The 18,027-nt window shown below is 38.4% G+C and overlaps 1 protein-coding gene across 1 annotated transcript in view; it reads right to left on the bottom strand.

The window, feature by feature from the left end:
* The window catches only part of CLIP4 (CAP-Gly domain containing linker protein family member 4), a 53,205-nt gene extending 37,993 nt beyond the window's left edge, over nt 1–15,212 (bottom strand). Inside the window, exons 1-6 of the mRNA XM_045549324.1 lie at nt 15,077–15,212; nt 9,725–9,872; nt 4,069–4,208; nt 3,192–3,285; nt 1,936–2,097; nt 71–189 (exon numbers count right to left, since the gene is read on the bottom strand). Coding sequence (XP_045405280.1) covers nt 71–189; nt 1,936–2,097; nt 3,192–3,285; nt 4,069–4,208; nt 9,725–9,857 — 648 coding nt within the window. The 5' untranslated portion in view covers nt 9,858–9,872; nt 15,077–15,212. The remainder of the gene's footprint in view (nt 1–70; nt 190–1,935; nt 2,098–3,191; nt 3,286–4,068; nt 4,209–9,724; nt 9,873–15,076) is intronic.
* Nucleotides 15,213–18,027: the final 2,815 nt, after the last annotated feature.

The raw sequence follows: 18,027 nt of genomic DNA, 5'->3' as shown, positions 1-18,027 counted from the left end.
ATAATATAAGACTTTTAACTTCTTTAAATTCTTTTACTATTCTTTTTTCACCTTTAATTTAACCTCTTACCCTAAATGCAGGATTGGCTCCCTGCTCCAGCAGGCATTTCACGGCACCTGCACACAAGTTGTATGCTGCAATGTGCAGAGCTGTTCCAAAATTAAAGTCACTGCAAGTGGCATCCACATCTGCAATTAAACATCACAAGTATATTAATTAGAATTTTAAACTTAGCTATATAACTTAAAAGGAGATAGGAGGGTTTTTTTTGGGGGGGAAGGGACTTTTTTAAGCATCTATAAGACTTAAATCAACCCACTAGAAGCACGATTTCACAATGGAACAAAATCTTTATATTACAAGCCGGTTAAAATAATTATTTTCTTAGTACAATAAAATTCATTACAAAATAGAGTGATGTTATCATGGGTTTTCCAACTATAACATAGTTGGAAACCATATTTTTAAACAAATAATGGCAATAATACATATTTGTAAAAGTAGCTTACCATAATCTCTCACTAAATTGCTTGCATATCTGCCGTGACAACTACAGTGAGGTACAATAGTAGGATGGAGGTCAGGGATAAGCAAACTATGACCCACGGAGCAAATCCAACCCACCACCTGTTTTTATAAAGTTTTATTGGAACACAGGCATACCCATTCATTTACATATTCTCTATGGCTACTTTTGTGCTACAATTGTAGAACTGAGTAGTTTCAACAGAGACAATACGGTCCAAAAAAGTCTAAAACATTTACCATCTGGCCCTTTATAGACAAAGACTGCTAACCCTGGCAGGTAAAACAATGCAAAAATTTTCAAATCAATTAAAGTCTAATTAAACAGACAAATGCTTACATACATATTGATTCGTAACATCCCATTCAATAAATGAATTTGGATTTCATTATAAGAAAAGGAGCCTTGTAATTCTAAGGACATTTTAATAACTTTTAATAAATCATCATTATGTCATACTCAAAAAAACAGAAATCCTCCAGATTTGGTAATCCCACTTTGAATGTATTCTATAACAAAGGTTTGATATTCCTCTGGATCTGCAAATCCTACCCTAATCTAAATTACACCACTCCCACATGCCCTACCAACTACTTCAAACAACCCAGACATGCTCACAACAAACTTCCTTAAATTATTAAAGACATAGTACTATTGACAGAAGTTTTCTTCCCAATATCATTCTGAAAGTGAAAAGTTATAATTTTAAAGAGAAAATGGACAATTATCTAAATCATAGGTTAGAAATGAACATTCTAAGAAAATTATCTATTGAATTTCTAAAACATGTCTTCCACAATGGGGAAAACAGCGTACATTCGCTTTAAAGTAATACTATTCACTTGCTTTCAAAAAAAAAAAAAATGACCCCCAAATAGAGGACCAGAGAGAAAGTCAAAATACCAGGACTATGACTTAGACATTCTGATCTTCAATTTTAGGATATCACCATCAATATAGGAATTTAAAAAACCTAAAATATTAGCCTTTAAGTTAAATCACAGAATTTCAGAACTGAACACCATCTAAAATAGTCTTTATTATTTCAATGCCTACTTCTGTAGGCTTTATTGCTCTATTTCTGGATACCCAAGCAAGATGAAGAATCATAAAGCACGCAGAATTAATTAGACATAAAATCCATGTTATACTGGAGAATCTGTAAACATATGAAAACCCAAGGAATGCTTTATGCTTTTTTATTTTGTATCTCTTTGTATCATGACTTTTTTGAAAGAATAATTAATCTTCAATAAAGAAATTTTAAACTATTTCAGAAATAAAATGGGGGTAAAAATGAATATGAAACAAGATGGATTAGAAGTACAAATCTCCTTGAATTATAATTTTTATGCCACCACTAAAGTGTTCAATTAATAACATCTAATGGTGATCTGAGAATACTTGCCTTTTGGTTTTGATGTCTTCAGTATCACTCTTATCAGTTCCGGGACATCAAAATAAGCAGCATAATGCAAAGCATTCATATTTGTCCAGCGACTTCGCAAACTAACGTCTGCTCCCAGATTGATAAGTTGAGTTGCAAATTTTATAGCTGTCTCAACATCACCTACAGAAGATTTTCTAAATTATTTTTCTGCAGTACGAATATTAAGTTCCAATGGATGACTTTCTACTACCTCGTTTTAAAAGCCAAAGCAAACAACATACTGAATATATACTTACACCTCAAAATTTTCCCTTTCAGGAATTTATTCTAAGAAAACAATCATACTCAGGGATGCAGATAAACACTTAGCTGTAAAGGTGTTCATCACTGCACTGTTTATTATTAATTGTGAAATAACCTAAAAGTACGAGAATAAGAAACTGCTTAAATAAATGGAGACATCCATACAATGGAACACTGTGAAGCCCCAGAGACATACAATGTACTTTATCAGTGTTACTCAGAGCGAACTCTGTGGACCACTGCCAGTCCCAAACTGTAATCTGTTTGTACTTTCTGTAACTTTCTTCCCATATTTAATGTTTCTTCTGAGTATATTAATTGAAATGTAACTTCATGCCTTTTGAAAAACATTTGGGCTTATATTTTATGTCTTTATTTCATTTTTGTATTACAAATTCATTTTTATTTTATTTTACTAAAGTATCGGTCCATGATGGATTGCAAAAAGAGAAAAAAAAGAGTCTTTCACCAATAGTTTAAGAAGCCCTGTATCAGCCTATGGAAACAGGGAGAGATGATCACAACCTGTAGTTAAATAAGAGAGGCAGGTTTATAAAATTGTAAACCACAGGAGAATACCAATTTTGGAAAATACACACATATTTTACACATGTAGGAATAGATCTTAAACAGGCCTAAAGAATGGGGTCTGCGGGGATTAGTATGCTTGGAAGACTGACCTTGGATTGTCAAGCCTTGCTGTAAACCCTCAAAGATTTTAGGTGTTACCAGTTACTCTCACCTAGTAAGCAATCAGATATGAAGCCTGTTTCAGAAGAGTTGAGAGGGACCAGGCTGGTATAAACACATCCCTGAGAAAAGGGAACAAGGATTTTGGAAAACCCTAACTGAATCTTCACATCTTCAGGCAATATTATCATCAGCCAGGGACTCCCGCTTGGCATAAACATTGATTATATAAGAACAAATGCAGATGACATAAGCAATTAATAGATTTACCACATACTTACCAATGCCGTGAGCTCCAGACTTGCAGGTGTAATGTAAGAGAGTCATATCTGTCAATCCATCTCTGTCGTTCACATTGCAACCTCTCTTAAGAATCTGAAGAAGCCAAGGAAAATATGGTAACAACCTAACTACTGAAGTACCAGTTACTTTCAACCCAACACTGAGGAACCAAGTTAGTCTATCTTATCCGAATTACTTCTCAATAAAAACTATAGAACTGGCTTCTCTGGAGAGTAAATTTTGAATCTGTACTCAACAATAATAACAAAAATTGAACTCATCACCAGATTGAAGAAAATTCTTAAAGATTATTCCAAAGTGATCTGGCACTCCAAATACGTTCCTCTCAAACACGAGCAGAATTTTCTTTCTAATAGGTGTAATGATAACTGAAAAACGTATAAGCACTCTCTTCCTACAGTATGACAACATGCTGGTCAAGGAATCCTCCCTCAAAAAATCAAATGTTAAAAAAATTATGTTTTTATCAAACATAGATCTAGATAAAGCCTAGATCTTTACCAAACCACCCACAAGTGTAGGTAGAACATGTTGGTAATCAAATCACTTCATGAAATGCATAAGTTTGCAAAATTAACTTGTAAAAAGAAGAAAATATGAAAATGCCTTTCCCTGCTCCCACCAAGATTCCCTGATGTCACAACCCCAGGTGTGAGAAAGTAGAGAGCGTGAGGGAACAAGAGGGAGAATGTATCCTGCCAACTCACTGCCTCGTGAGAAACCTGGGAATACAAATAAACATCGGAACCTTTAAAAGACTTCTCCTTTATCACCATCTTTGTATTCAGATGGAAAAAAACTCTACACTATTAACAATCCTAACAATGCAAAACTTAGAATTTAAGAATGCCTTACCTCATTTCCAATAATGTCAATGTTTTGCTGGACCTGAGGAACCCACTGTCTTAAAATGGCAAATAATTCTGAGACCGAAGTTTTGGGATCAAAGAGAATTTCCTGGCATGATGCATCATTGGGATCAAAGAAAGAAAATTCTGTTTTCAATAAAAAAGGTGTAAATTAAATTTGTTAGAAGTTTCAAATAAACATATTGCAAATAATAAACAATAAGACCAAGGTTCAAATATACAAGTATCTTTAGATGCTAGTAAAAGTAGGTTCACCTTAAGCAATTCTCAAAACCAAAGTGGGATCATGAAAAAGTATGAGGCACGTCTAAAGTGTTGTGACACTAGAATTCCAGGTATCATACCACATTTCAAATGAAACCAATGGGAGTGCACAGATCTCAAACCCTGAATTTTGCAAGTACTATTTCTAAGGCATAGAAAATTTGTCAAATTTCATCAGTACTTTTGCCTCTCAAAACATAAATGTTATGAACAGCAGATTCACATCTGTGATTAAAACATATATAAAAAGGAATATGAAAAAATATTAAATGTACTAGGAAAGCTTGTAATTTTAAATGTTCTTTTTACCTCTCTGTATTTTCCTAAATTTTTACCATAAGCCAACATCACTCTTTACCCACTGAAGAAAAATGAGGGGAAACGCTATTCCAACCAATACAGAAGTAGTATCTTGCAATGCAGAGATGAAAGAAACCTTGGGACAAAGTGACTGGGTTATTTTGGAATCTGTATTAGTAAAAACATGGAATACTAAACAAAAATTGAACAAGTGATCTAAATATTTCTTAAAACTCCTTTCTTTCCTAAGATTCGGAGAAAAGTTGGTATCATCTCATGACTACAGAATAAAAGAGAATGACTCACGAAGGAAAAAAACATTTCAAGAGGAAAAAAATCAGATTCTACTGTCTTGAACAATCAAAAAAGATAGGGAATTTTTTTAAAAAGGAGGATCAAAAATATCTTCTCTAAAAAAAATCCTTACAGCATGCAAATGAAACATCTTTAGTAAAAAGCTTTAGCCATCTGAGCAGGTAACCTTGACCTGTTCCATCTGCCAGAGGCACAATTTGGATCCAGCCTCTTTTATAAACTAGTAAGCTTTATTATTACTGTACTTGAAACATGGCTAAAAGTTTGAAATAAAAGCTATCAGATCTCTATGTCTGTATGTTTATGTATATTTAAGTACATCCAATAGACATAAGTAAAAACAAATTCTTATATAAATTAAGTATTCCTAAAACTCTTAAAAAAATAAGAACTAAACCAAATGCTTTTCAAGTTCATGTGACTTGGGTAATCTTTTATAAATAAAAATATTGTTGGCTTAGTTTTTAAAAAGTTGTCAGCATTAAATATAATGCAGACATATAACTTTCATTCTACCTATGTTTACTATTCAAATGAGCTCATGTTAAAGACAAGAGAATTACAAATAAGCTCATGCTATCTCTATATTACAAAATTTTTGAGCAAGAAAAATAAGATGATGCTTAGCTATTTAATGTCTCATGAAATTTTCATGAGTAATCCAAGCACAATTGTTAAAAACAAGTGAATTCAACTTATGTAAGTCCACACAAGATAAATTCTGAAATGTTAATTGCTAAACATAAATTTATCTACTTTTGGACAAAGGAACGAAAGATATTTGAGTCTGTTAGTAAACACGTCCTGTGCTACCCTGAAAAACTATACTATGAGGAAACATATGTTTCTGGAAATTATGTATGTATTCACAGATTTGCCAATCTATAATGTTAGCCTGACAGTCAACAAAAAGTATGAGGAATGAAGATGTGTTTTTTGTTGAGGAAAAAGGGAAATGAAGGACAAAAACTAAATGGCTATATGAAGTTACAGAGAGGGACAGGGAGAGAGAATCTTGGGTGGTCAAACTGGCTAAAATGGAATTAATTTATTACCAGTAATATCGAAATGATGCAAAACTAGTATTTGTGCTCCTCTGTGTTAAAATGACAAAATGTTCTTAGAGTATCGATCTGTTCTTGATGGGAGATTGTCAAAGGTTTCTCTTTAACTTTTGAGTGGTCTGCCTAGGAAATACAGATTCTGTGTTTTGTCAAGATAACTTCCTGTATTTCATGTTGTCTTGGCCAGGTCTTCGATTACTTAAACTTCTCTATTAAAAAGCCAAGGTTTTTTGGTCTTTTTTTAAACAACTATTAATATACAGCTTTCTGTAATTTCCCTTTGAAATCTTTGATTGTCACTTTGGTTAAATGGATAACTAACTACTTGTGATCCTATTTAATCAACTGTTTTGAATCTTTTGAGATTTTTGACAAACTTCCCCAAAATCAAATTCTGGATGAAGTCTTCTTGAGCTCAGACTAACCTCAGATTAACATCAGAGATGTCAAACTAATTAGGTTTATCTGCATGGGAAACATTGTCAAATAAAGGTGAAACTAATTAGGATTATTTGATGTTAAATTGCATGGGAAGCATTGTCAAATAAAGGTGATGCTAAACTTTCTGTACACTATTTTTATATGATTCTTATCAACATGTTCCAGAAATTGTATAAAATTCCTAAAAATCTAATATGTTCTGGTATAATGTTATCAGTCATAATTCCAGTTATTATCTTAAAGTGTTGTCACAGAAATAACTAAATTTCCTTGTCAACTGCATTATAATGAACTGTCATCAAATCTTTAACTATGGTCATTTTAAGGCTTTTGTCATCTATAGAAAGTTATTATTTTACTCTGCTGTTTTCCTGAAAGCTTTTGGAAGCAGCTATGATATAAAATTTCCAGATTTATGGAAAAGACTCTGATAAGTACAGGTTTCTGATAACTTTAAGATTGTACCATTGGACTGGGTAAGAATTTTCTGAACTCTAATGAAAAATTGGTAGATTTGTGAGGCTGCTAACCCCAAATCAGGCAGAACAAGAATTAATTACAGGGGACTGAATGAACTGATAAGGACCTCAAAGGGTCAAATTTCCATGTTTCTGCATCTCAGAATTAAGCTCAAGCTTATTTACAGTAATATAAAAATATTCAGCACCCAACAAGGTAAAATTCACAATGTCTGTCATCCAATTAAAGATTACCAGGCGTACAAAAAGGAGGAAAACTGACTCATAACCAGGAGAAGAACAAATCAAAACAGACCTAGAGTTGACACAGACATTATAATTAATAGAAAAGGACATTAAAACAGTTATTACAACTATATTCCAAATGTCCAAGAGTTGATTAGAGGCATGGACATAAAAAATACCCACATCAAACTTCCATCTGAATGAAATGAAAACTGCACTGGATGAGATATGTAGCTAATTAATTAGACGTTGCAAAAGAAAAGATGAATGAATTTGAAGACAGAGCAATATAAACTACTCAAAACAGATAGAAAAAGAGTTTTTAAAATATGAAAAAAGCATCAGTGAGCTGTGAGACAACTTCAAGCATGTAACTAGAGTCTCTGAAAGGGGTATGAGCAGAAAAAATACCTAAAATAATGATTTCCCAAACTTGATGAAAACTGAAACTGACAGATCAGCATGGTTTTTATGTTCAGCACAAGAACATAAAACTATACCTAAGTACATCACAGTAAAATTGCTCAAAAACAATAATACAGAGGAAAATCTTAAAAGTAGCCAGGAAAAAAAAAAGACATTACATACAGAGAAATAAAAATGATAGCAGATTTCTCATCAGAAACAATGCAGGGGGGAGGGGGGAGAGCAACACCTTTAAAGTACTGAAAGAAAACTATCAACCCAGAATTCTATACCCAGCAAATACATATTTCAAAAAAGAAGGTGAAATAAAGATGTTTTCAGACATAAAATAGCTGAAAGAACTCAGCACTGGCAGCCCTGCACTGGAAGAAATGCTACAGGAAGTCCTTCAGGCAGGAGGAAAATGGTATCATGTGGAAATCTGGCTCTACACAATGGGATGAAGAACACTAGAAATGGCAACTACAGTGGTAAATAAGATTTTTATGTTATTATTTAAATGTAACAGAAAGCTCACCTTTTAAGCAAAAATAATAATAAGGTATTATGGTGTTTATAATATATGTAATTGTGTTCTGTGTGAACTGACAGTGAAGGCATTTCACAGCAAAGAATTCCAAAAATCTTTGTGCAAGGACAATATATAGTGTTACAGGGTAACCACTTTGAGAGTCAACACTGAGTTGCATGCCTCTGGTCTTTGTGGAGTGGTTTGTTGGTCTCATTAGTCTGTCTCAAAAACAAACTCCTTACCAAGGCCCACTTACATGACCTGCATCATCTGGCCAGGGCCTTATTCTCGAGCTTCACCTCCTCCCACTCCTCCCCCCATTCACTTTGCATCTCAGCCACCAAGCCCTTCCAGTAATTCTTGGGACACATCAAGGTTTCTCCCCAACGCTGCCTTTAATGCTCTGTTTTTCTTCCTGGAACACTTCTCCCTTCTGTCTTCTTGCAACCTGCTTCTTCTGAATCTCCAGCTGACAGCCCTTGCCCGTCTCTACCACAGCACAAAGGAATCAATATCCAATATTGATATTCAAAGCCTTTCATTCAGTGTATTTATTCAACAAACATTGAGCAACTATTATTAATACCAGCAAATGACCATATTAGCCTTTATGAGATAAAAATAAAACATGATTGCTACTTCATCCCAAAGAGCTACAGTCTGGGAAAGGGAATAAGACGTAATTCAAGACAGAATGAGACAAGAATCATAAGCAAGGTACAGTGTGCTTTAGTTCAAGGTTTCCCCTGCATAACTGATTTTGTTATATCTGAAAATAAACCCAGTCAATTTTTATAAAAGCTGCAAACAATTCCTAGGATCAAGGTACAGGTTTTATGTAATACTTTTGATGATTGCTATAGGTAAACTGCTACAGAATCTGAATATCAAAAAAAAAATGGATACTTGGAGATGAGAAATTACTTTACTAGAATGGGAATTTGTCTTTTTAGTCTCATCCAATCTAATATCTTTATATCTACTAATATTTAAAAACTGTATTATCTCTACCTCCAAAGATAACTTGAAATAGTGACCCAATATTTTACTTGAAACACTCTAAATTGGAAATGTAACTATTCTATCAAATTTATCTCCTGGTTTTCTTTTATTCAATTATCAACTACCTGGGGGAATAAGTCCAAATAGATGAAAAGTAAAATGCCTCTATATTAACATTTTACAGAGAACATTTAAATGGACTAATTTAAATATTAACCAATCTCATTCCACATTCCAGGGAAGGGTCTCTTACCCTCCCTAAATACATGACTTTTTTAGCAAGTCAGTATATTTAACCAAAATAAATACATCAATAGCAGAACTCTAGATATCTAAGCACCACTGCCTTCTAAAAATAAAACCCTTTAAATCCACCATGGTGCTTAAAATGAACATTTTAACATAATATAATAAAAATGCTGACTGCAGAAATAAAGCGTTTTGCTTAAGAGGCAGAAAAATCATTAAGCAATTGTATTTTTGAAAAAGGAAAATTTTAGCAATTTTATAAAAACCATAAAAAATGATTTTAGGAAACATTAGGAGTACAAAAAGGGCATAATACAGAAGTCAAGTTACCAGTTGATAGAAAATAAGTACAGCTACTTAACATACCACAGTCTGAAGGCATCGGTGCTGCCGAAATGGAAAAGATGACAGGGGTATCAGAACCTGAAAATAAAAATGGGTATCTTCCAAACAAAGGGGTTCCTTCTACTGGAAAATCTGGTAGGTCCTCTATGGTCATCTTCTAGAAAGCCACCTATAACAAGAAAGAAAAAAGTGTTTCTATTTTATTTGTATGCAACTTAGAATGATTGTCTTCAATCATGAAAATTCTAGAAGTTCTTTTAATGCCTAAATTACATTTTCAACTTTAACCTTCAAGAATCTCTTTTACGAAAGGAAAAAGAATTCCTTTTAGCAAACTGTTGTTAAAAAAAAACACATTGTTTCACGCTGCCTCGTACAGTCGGCAGCACACGTAATCTTTCTAGACAAAGCTCAGGAGGAATAAACCATAAGTTAAAACATTTATTTCCCAATAATAGGTGAAAACATTTTTTTAATGCTGAGCTAATCTAAATGGGTGACATCCTCTTACTCATGGTAACAAGGCAAATTATCCCTCGTTCATGGATCTTTAACATCTCACAATGCTGACACAGGTTATATCATTTGTCATCAAATAACTCATGCCATGTGTTCATCATCTGAAAATCTAGTTTAAAATGTTTCCATTATTTTCTGATATCCAAGAAAACTTTAGTGAAAATTAATCATATCACTCTTACAAGTCTAAGAGCTTACTGAGATTGTTCCACTTAACAATGTACAAGGGTCTGTTTATTCTATCCTAGCAGAAGATGGAAGGCCAAGCCTTTTAAACCACATGGCTTTTATTACCTCTTTTCCCAGAAAATACAAGTGCTTAGAATAAATTTGCTCTAAATTAGACTTGTGCTACACCCTAGCCTACAGCTCAAAAATTATGTAGAAAGCAGAGAAAATGCTTGCTAAGTAAAACTAAACTATGGAGCTAAAAACCTTCCAGTTTCTTTTGCATCAGATCTCTAAAGTCTGAAATATCATGAATCCCTGTTTTTAAATATAAGCAGAAAGTCATACTATAAAACAAGATAAAAATGATTTTAGACTATTGCAGTAGAAAGAATAAAGTAAAAAATAGTTGTTAACTGATAGCTTAATCTAGGAATAGATAATGCCATACTAGATATTACTCAATGTGTGCTCCATTTATACTTGGTTAACCAATCTCATATCTAATTTAATTATCTTTACCATCACCACCCCACTCCAAGAAACATTCATTTATCTGAGCTGATTTCTTCCCAACTTGACTCATGTTTTCTAAATACTCACAGCAATTGGTAAAGAGTAAGATACTTTCTTTTTTTCTCAAAAAGGGTACATCTGTATTGACATGGGTATTATATATTAAATAACCTAATCCAGTTGCTACTATTTTAAAGGTATTCAAATTTTCTTGGATGCTAAAATTACTTGCCACCCAATACTTTGAATCGTTTTGACACTAACCTTGCCATATAAATAGGTAAATGATGAGGTCAAGGAGTCAATGTTATATAGCAGTGGTGATCTTCCTCAAATACTATCGATTCCAAACAGTTAAGCACACCACAAAGACAACCCTCCTGCAACCTATAGCTCCCTAACTCAGGACTTCTATTTGCTGGCCTCTACTTCCTTGGCAGTAAATTTGGGCAAATATTCTACACAGGGCATGAGGCTTCCTTTCAAATCAAGGAAGAAAAAAATTCACAACTATCTATTAAGGAACCACTACATAAAAGGCACTCTTCTAGATGTTTCAGAGATACAAAAAGAGAAACAGATGGTCCATGCTTGTTAGGTAGCTAACAATCTGCTAGGGTGAATATCACTAATAACCATAGATGCTGAGACAGAATGGGACATGTTCCATCACATAAGTACCAGGAACATTCGCTATGGAAGCTTCTAAGAATCATAAATGGTTCAGTGAAGAAAGTGTCACCTGAGATGAGTCTTGAAAGACCTGTAGAAAGAAATCGGGGTGGAAATTTAAAAGGGGAGCATGTTAAAGGAACAGCAGGCTGAAACTTGGGGTAAGGCTAGGAGAAGAGTGAGAGGTAGGGCTGTAATGGTTTGTTAGGGCTACCACGGAGTTCTTAAGCACCTGACCAAAGACCAAGCCACTTACTTCCATGAGCACTGGGAAACTACTATTTTTTAAAAGAGAGTGGCATGATTAAAGCTGTTCTAGGAAGGCTAAACTGAGTATAATCACATTTTGGGATTCAGATAGTTTTTATACTGTTAATTCTTCAGCAAAGTGATTAAGTGGTTATCTTTCTAAGTCAGTTAAGAGGACCCACCAAATGACCTCCCTTTCAAAGGGTAGGGTTTCTCATTTAAAAAAAAAAAAAATTTTTTTTTAAATGATCCCCAGAGTACCTTTCATTTCCTTCAAGATTCTGCAAGCACTGTATCATATGCAACTACCATTTACCACAGGAGTTGGAATAATGTGTTACACATATTTAACAAATATTCAAATCCTAGGCTCAAGGTGGAAAGATAACTCATGCAACTAGATGTAATCAACTTCATTATTTTACATGTTAGATACTTCAAGTCCAGAGAAGCTACAATACTACCTGACAATGTATGAACATTCTTTGTATTTTGTGTCTTCATTGCATTCTTCCTTTGTCCCATTTTCCTTTCCTTCATAAAAAACACAACATTCCACTTTTGTCCCACCAAAGAAAACTACACACCTCTATAAACTTCCATATGGTCTCAGAATCCTTCCCTAAATTTCTGGATATGAAGACCTGTGTCACCTAGAATCTTGGTCAAATGTTGAGGTATACTTATCTGGGTTGAGTACATACTTTCATTCCAAATCCTTCTGTGGTGATAACTGATTATATAAAGTAATCCTAACATAAAAAGTTGGCCCTAATCAACTGTGTACAGAACAGATGCCCCTGATACTTAACAATAGCTGGAATCAAATTCCCCAAACTTTGATTTAAATAGAAATTCCATCCTACTCTATCACCCCAAGTTAGCTCTGAGCAAAAGTGTCTTGTAACATGGCTCCAGTACCTCATGGTTTTTCAAGGATCTCTGGTCCCTGCCTTAACACAGGGCAGCAGTAAGTGGGGATAATATCTACTGATGTCTTCAGAGTGGTTCAGAGATTCAGTGAGGCCAAGAGACTCCTTCCGATTTATTTGAGATAGGGTTCAAGAGCATCCTTGAGTTGTTCAATAGAAGACCCAAGCTGTGTACACATTAGTGGGAATCATAACACCCTTTGATTCAACTTCCTGTAGTATGTGTCCTTAGTCTCATTTTCTTGAGATTCCATACGAAGTAATCTAACTAAATAAGCATTTAAAACATACTTCCAATGATATTTTTATTTGGTACCTACATAACAACTGTTCAATCACTAAATAGGTATTTACAGTACTGCACACTTAGTTGGCCTGGGGAGAATATCAAAAGTAAGACACCTGCCCTCAAGAAGTTAATTTATGCATTCAATAAATATTGATTGAATGTTACTAAGTCCTAAGCTGTGCATAGACAAGGTAAACAAAAAAAAATAGATATGCCCTTGCCCTCATGTAGATTATAGCCTAGTGTTGGATTCCTAGAAGAAAGCTGCAATTACTGTACAATAGTAGTAAGCGCTATTACCAAGGACAGCAGGGTCCTATGAGAGCACAAGAGGACCCTACTCTCAAGAGGGTCAGTGAAGGCCTCCTGGGAACTAATAATTTAAAGCTGTTACATCTGACCAGGTAGCTAGTAGCCACATGTGACTAAATTAAACATTCAGTTCTTCCATTGCTCTAGCCTCATTCAAGCTCTGCAAAGCTATAAATGGCTAGTGCTACCATATTGTGCAATGCAAAATGAACACTTACCTGGTCTCAGAAAGTTCTACTGAACAGCACTAAATGAAGATAGTGCAGCTGATTTTTTAGATAACATACAGGTGTGTGAAACAAAAGCTAACACACTAAAGTAAGCCCATAAGCAGCATAGTTAATTAAAAATAATTAGCAAGGGAACAATAACCAAATGTTTGAAGACTTATACAGGGAGAAAAGAGTGAAGTTGATTTTATAACCTGAAAGTCATTAGTTTCAAACATATGTTTCAAAACTGGAGTTGTTATAAGCAATCAAAAGACAACATATAAATATCACCTTTTTTAAAAAGGCCTTGCTGGTAAGACTGTATCCAATAAAGCCAAAATGTCTTAAATAAGTCCTAAAATAGTAAAAATGTGCTAAATATCCTACAAAATAGAAATAAACACATTCCATGCATTTCAAGATTCAGTCTGACAGTCCAGGTAGTCCGTATCAAATGAAATCATTTAAAAATGCATATTTATTAGCAAAATAAGATTGTTCTGGAACACAAAAAATGTAGAAAGGTAGAATTCTGTCATTTTCCAGTCTCTGCTTTCCCTTGACAGTTGCTACAAGTCCTGCACCACCTGATGTGCTATTTGGACGATTTAAATTGTGCAGGAATTCGTAAATGACAAATGTTAAGGTGAAGTACAATTAAAGTATTGGCAGATGTCTCCTAGAAGGGCGTTTATTGAAATATTTCAGACGCTCCGTTTTATACTATGATATTGCTACAGTATGAACCACAGTCTAGCTTGGAAACTATAGCAAGTCATTATCCCATAAGAACACCGTCCTCTGATACATATCAAAACACTGTCTCAGAACAGCGTTGAAATCCATGTGGCCTATACAGTCTTTGGAAGAACGCAACAACCCGACACGCAATTCGGGAGAACGCTAACATTGTAAGCCCATGGACCTAGGGTCTGTTCAGGATCGGTCTCCGCTCTGGTGTTCCCACTTCCCTTCCCAGTGCAGATGATTTAGAATTAGGGAGTCTCAGGGTAGCGAAGGACTGGAAGGATCGTCATTTGGTTTAGCTTTGAATACCCACTCGGAAAAGGTTTCTCAATTTAATAAACCAGGGGAGACAGCTGAGAAATCTGCAGAGGCCGGTGACAGGACAAGGACGCGGGGCAGCGCACCACACGCAGCGCAGCAAGGCGCGCGGGAGGGACCCCGGGGGCGCCCGCGGCGGAAGCCGCAGAGCGCGGCGGGGACCCAGCTCCGCCGCCGGGTCGTGCCCGTCCTGCCACCTCGCGGCACCTCATCCGAAAGTTAGACCGTCCGCCAGCGACGGAAACGAGCACGCCGCCTCCCCGCCCGCGGGCCGCGCCGCCCAGGGAGGCCTCCCCGCGGCCGGCGACACCGGCGCCCAGGGAACTTCCAGAGCCCCAGCCCCTCCGCGCAGCCGTCCCCGCACTGCCAACCGCCCCTGCGGCCCCAGCGCCGCCGCCCGCCCGCCAGCGGTCCGGGGACCCGCGCGCCCCCGCCCCACCTGCCTCCTCCGGGTCCTCTCGGGGCGGCGGGCTGGGGACGCGGGGGCGCGGAGGAAAGGCCGAGAGGCGCGCTCCCCGCCCGGCGCTGTCTCCCGTGGCCAGCAGCGGAGCCTCCCGCCGCGCCGCTCCCCGACCGTGCCGGGCCCCTCCCGCCGGCCGCCTCCGCGCCGCGCGCGCGCCGGGCCGGGCCCCACGCGAGGTCGGCGCGCGCGCGCGCAGTGCAGGCGCCCGGGTTGCGCGCAGGCCTCGGCCTCGGCCCCGCGCACGCGCCGGGGAGTCGGGGGACGGAGGGTGGGGAGCGCGCGCCTGCGCCCCGCAGCAGGTGGAAGGTTGGCCGCACTCGGTGTCGCGGAGGCCTGGCCGGTATCCCGGTCTGAGGGCCCTCTTGGGTTACTGTTGCACGTGGAGGCGCTGCAGTGACATTGCCGCTGCAGCGGAGGTGAGGCAGGCTCTCCCTCCTGGCCCCGGCAATGATCTGAGGCTGCAGCCCCTGGCACGCTGTGCATTCTCACCTCCTTCAAAGCCCTTGGCTAGCCCGATCTGGCCTGTCTAGCATCCCGGGCTAGCAGCAGCGCTCCTACTACCTCCTTGGGGGCGGGGACCACGTCTTACCCTTTTGGGGTCCCCAGTGTCTAGCCATGCGTGCCCTAGAGTAGATCCCTCAGTCAACTGCCTGTGTGCAGGCCTTGCTGTAAAAGACCTTGTCAGTGCTATACCCAAGTTAAGCAATGACACAACCGAAAGTGTCAGCAGAGGCAGAGAGGAAGGGTGAGTAGTCCACACAGGAGTTTGTGTCCTCTATGGCTTTGCTCCCGCCTCACCTACCCTCTCTTCGGATCCCCTTCTCCATCTCCCAAGAACTGGACAGTGGTGAAACTGTGACACCAAACAGCCCCCTGCACAGCGTGCCAGGGGCTACTGCCCCAAATCATTGCCGGGGCCAGGCAGGAAAGCCTGCCTCACCTCGGCTGCAGCGGGAATGTCACTGACATCCTAGCTCTCTGTCATCTAGTGGAAAGTGTTACTTGACACTTAATGAGTTCTCTTGATGAGGAGACCTAATGAAACCACGCCTGAGGTTTGCAACACCGAGTCAGTAGTGTTACCCCATGTAACAACTCTCTGAGGCCTCCACAGACCACTACGCTGCACTTCTGTGTTCACCAAGCACGGTGCCCGGCAATACCGTGTAGAATGAATGTCTATCAGTGTCCCTGCAAGAGCAGAGGTAAGTGCTCGCCACACACCAGAGCATCTTTTCCTGTTAGAATCTTTGATGCCAGAGACCAGAGAAAGACCCCATTCCAGTTGCTTGAATCCTCCTTACAACATTCTGCCACCAAGTGGCCATAGGTGAACACCTGCGGTGATAAGGAACTCTCTACCTTTTAAGGCAGCCATTTTATCTTTGACCAGCCTTTGGAAAATTTCTTTCTACCATGGGAACTAAAATCCCTCTCCCTGCATCTCTTCCTTATTGGGTTCTGTTAGTATCCTGGGGACTCTCAGATCAAGTATAACTCCAATTCAAGGTATCTAGGACAAGCATTCTCTGTCCCTTAGGCTGCTCCTTATATGACACAGTTACAATCCAACTCACCAGCATTTTGGGGGGACTCTTTAGGATGCATTCAAGCTTCTCTAGAGCTCTCTTAAATGTGCTGCTCAGGAATGAATGGGCAGCTGTCAAGTGCAGAGAGGAGAGAGACTACCACCTCTTTCTAGATCCTGTGCTTGTGTTAACAAAGCTCAAAATGTCAAAATAGTTGTTTGCAGCAGTCACATCACGTTGTTGAATTGGGTGGAGCACACTGTCAACTGAAGCCCACAATGTTTATGCAATATTTAAATACCATGACCATCCCACGTCCCTGGCCAGCTGCCAGTTTCTCTGTCCCTGCAGGCTCAGCACCTTTGTGCCCTCTTAGGGATGAAAATGTGACAAGGATGCTTCCTCTTCCCTTTGCAGACTCCACCTCCCTTTCCCTGCTTTCATCACACTCTCTTTTAGTCTGATCCACCTACCTCTTTAACTGGTTAAAAGAAGGAATGCAATCTGCCCTTGATTTGCTTTAAGCACCTGTAAATGAGGCCTGTTGTCATTAAACCACAGAAACTCACAAAGATCTATGTGTAACAGAAGGAGCTATTGGTGAAGTTTCCACAGGCTTACAGCTCATTTTATTGCTGATTTAAATTATCCCTCTGAGATACCACTATTAGTACGTGATGAGGTGTGGCTAGCTGAGTTGTTCTTAGCCAAAACAAAGGTCTCTGTTAGAACCAGCCAGGCCACTGGCTTTTTCTACTACAGCCAAACACCATACAGTACCTATGCAAGTTCCCAGGATACCAAGCCATCAGAGAAAGAGTCTCTCACTCACCTAGATGCCTTTGTTTAAAAAAACTGAAGTTACTCCCTAGACCATCCATCATCAAGAATGGAAGCGCTCATTGCGGTCATGCTTCCTGGGATACCACACATGTCGTACAAGTCTTAGAACAGGAGAGAGACTGGACAATGATACAGGGCCAGAACCTGGAACTTGAACTATCCATTGGGGTGGGAAGACATGGGGATATGGACCAGCTGTAGCTGTTGACATTCAATTCCATCTGAAGTCACAAGGTTCATGAACAATGTAGCAATGAACCCCAGTGCCAGGAGGTGATCAGCATTGGTGGTCAACATTACAGTATGGAGAAGGAATGTTACCAACTGACCACCATAAGGCACTTTACCTATGGGATCTTGTCTTCACTTTACAAATGAAGAAACAGACTCCAGGAGGCTGTAACTTGCTCCGTGTGCCCTAAGGCAAAAATAAGATTCAAACCTAAGTCTGTCTGATCTGAAGACCTATGTTGATCCACTATTTTACATTGCCTGCATAGGTTGTTTCCACATTGTGGGTGTACAGAGGGAGTAGGGCCTTAAGACCATGAGAGA

The sequence above is a fragment of the Lemur catta genome, chromosome 4 (genome assembly GCF_020740605.2).
Source record: "Lemur catta isolate mLemCat1 chromosome 4, mLemCat1.pri, whole genome shotgun sequence".
Lineage (NCBI taxonomy): Eukaryota > Metazoa > Chordata > Mammalia > Primates > Lemuridae > Lemur > Lemur catta.
Note: the sequence above shows the minus strand (reverse complement) of the source record. Positions and strands in the feature narration are given on the sequence as shown.